Genomic DNA, 2,270 nt, shown 5'->3' with positions numbered 1-2,270 from the left:
CAATCCCAGCCCCAGCAGTCTGGGAAAGAGTGGCCGTTTCATTTCCCTGACTCTGCCCAGGAGACCTCACAGCTCCTGGTGCCTTTCCTCTGGGATTAATGGGAAAACACCAAAGGACAGACACGTTACACCACACATGGAGGATTTTCCTTACATTCTCCTTGATGCCCCGGCTCTTCAGCTCCTGGATTTCTGCCATGAGCCTCTGGAGCTCCTGGCAGGTCTCCCTRTAGAGCTCGTAGTCCTTGATGGGGTCGCGCAGATCCACCTCGCTCTCCTCGCTGTAGTACCTGGCATCCTGCCAAGGCAACAACAACCTCCCGTGGCTCATCCCTCCCACCTTTTGGGGCACAAACTGCAATTTCTGGCTCTGCCCATCAATCTCACGGCTTCCCACAGGGAGAGGACTCAGCTCCAACAATCCCAAACCCACCAGTCACTAGAACACCKGGCGAGTTCAGGCTGTCTTTCATCAGTTGTTACAAATTTGAACTGACACCGTTGGGGTGTCCTGTGCAGGGTCAGGAGCTGGACTGGAGGATCCTTGTGGATCCTTTCCAAYTCAGGATRTCCCATGATCTACATGGCCACAGAGGATAAACCAGAAAGGTGATTCCTGCTCCTCCTCCTCGTCCTCCACCCCGATCCCCACTCTGGCTGATCCTGCACTATCCTGCTGCTCACGGGAGGGTTTGAAGGCACCATGCAAAGCCCTGAGGGATCTTCCAGCCTTGTGCTCACTCTCCAGAGGAGCGTTTGTGTCTCCTGAAAGAGATGGAAGCAGGTTTAGGAATTCACAGCAGGAATTTAAGAGGCGTGGGAAGCTGAGGGAATGGGGTCTCACAATCCATGGAATCCCAGAATGGTTTGGGTGGGAAGGGACCTTAAGTCCCATCCAGTCCCATGGGCAGGGACATCTTCCACTATCCCAGGTTTCTTCAAGCCCCATCCAAGCCCTGGCCTTGGATACTTCCAGGATGAGGCAGCCCCAGCTGCTCTGGGCAGTTTCCCAGCAGGGAGAAGCAGCACAGGGGTGTGGGAAGGTCTCTGGTCTGTACCTGGTCRGCGTCGCCCTTGCCCCGCTTGCCCTCGGTGGGGACCCCATCCGTGCGGATCACCTTGGGCTTCCTCTTCTTGCTGGACTCGGAGGACATGGTGCTGCCAGCAGGGCTGGGGAGAGGGCACAGGGGAGTTTGTGGGGGCCAAACCTGCCCGGATTTGGGCTATCCCGCCAGCCCTGCCTGGGCTCTGCAGTGTCCCCTGCGCCTCCCAACCCCTCCCAGCCCCCCCAGACCGGCTGAGCCCCATCAGAACAGCGTGGCCGGGGTCTCTGCTCCATCACAGTCCCCCCAGACCTTCCATTGCCACTGAGCTCCCTTGGGACACCGGGCCCGAGGGCTCAATCCCTCCAGGCCTCGGGGGCTCCACTGCCCCACAGACACGAGACTCCAACCCACCGGGACTACCACAGAGAGACCCACAGAGCCGGGACCCTCCGTCCCTCCAGAGCAGCCGAGATCCCAGCACATCGATCCGGGGACTCCATTCCTCCGAGCCCCCCAAACCCGGGACCCATCACCCCTCCAGAGCCCCCACATCCCAGCACATCAGGCCCAGAACCCTTCACTCCTCCAGAGCCCCTCCAAACTGTCAGGCCCGGGACTCTCCGCTCCTCCAGAGCCCCCCAGACCCACAGCACACCGGGCCTGGGGCCTCAGCATTCCCGCGGTTCCCCAACACGGGGCTTTCGCCCTTCCAGACCCCATCAGAGCAGGACCCTCCAGTTGCACTGAGCCCCCAGCACACCGCGCCATGGATCCTTCCCCCCTCCACAGTCCCCCCTAGCCCGCGGAGCCCGGGGCCGTTCCCTCCATCCCCTCCCGGGGGTCCCGGTTCGCCCCCCGACTCACCGCGCCCTCGCCTCCGCGCCTCCCGGAAGTGACGTCACGGAACAAGAGAGCGCGGCACGGAGCGGCGGTGAGAGCTGCTGCTGCTACGGGCGCCCCCTAGCGGACCCCGCATCCTGGAGGACCCGCCAGGCGCGCTGGGGGTGTGGCTTCGGTGAAKGGGCGTGGTTTGGGCGAAGGGGGCGCGGCTTAACCAAGGGGGCGTGGTCACCACCCAATTCACAAACTCGGGAGGCGGGGGCGACAGCTCTGGGGCTGAGACCCCCACTCTGGGGACACTGGTGGGACTGGAGGGGGGGTCCTGGTACAGGAGGGCACCCACAGGAATAGGGGGAGCACTGGGTAGGGGGTCCCAGAGGCACC

General features: G+C 62.5%; 1 protein-coding gene across 1 annotated transcript in view; it reads right to left on the bottom strand.

Moving 5' to 3' along the window:
- THOC5 (THO complex subunit 5) overlaps positions 1-2,248 on the bottom strand; it is a 13,823-nt gene extending 11,575 nt beyond the window's left edge. Inside the window, exons 1-4 of the mRNA XM_057385426.1 lie at positions 1,911-2,248; positions 1,059-1,170; positions 685-765; positions 143-298 (exon numbers count right to left, since the gene is read on the bottom strand). Of these exons, the coding sequence (XP_057241409.1) occupies positions 143-298; positions 685-765; positions 1,059-1,154 (333 nt within the window). The 5' untranslated portion in view covers positions 1,155-1,170; positions 1,911-2,248. The remainder of the gene's footprint in view (positions 1-142; positions 299-684; positions 766-1,058; positions 1,171-1,910) is intronic.
- Between the last annotated feature and the right edge of the window lie 22 nt (positions 2,249-2,270).

The sequence above is a fragment of the Malurus melanocephalus genome, unplaced genomic scaffold (assembly GCF_030028575.1).
Source record: "Malurus melanocephalus ecotype Western Australia unplaced genomic scaffold, MMel_1.1 scaffold_825, whole genome shotgun sequence".
NCBI lineage: Eukaryota > Metazoa > Chordata > Aves > Passeriformes > Maluridae > Malurus > Malurus melanocephalus.
This window is presented reverse-complemented; position numbering and strand designations above follow the sequence as displayed.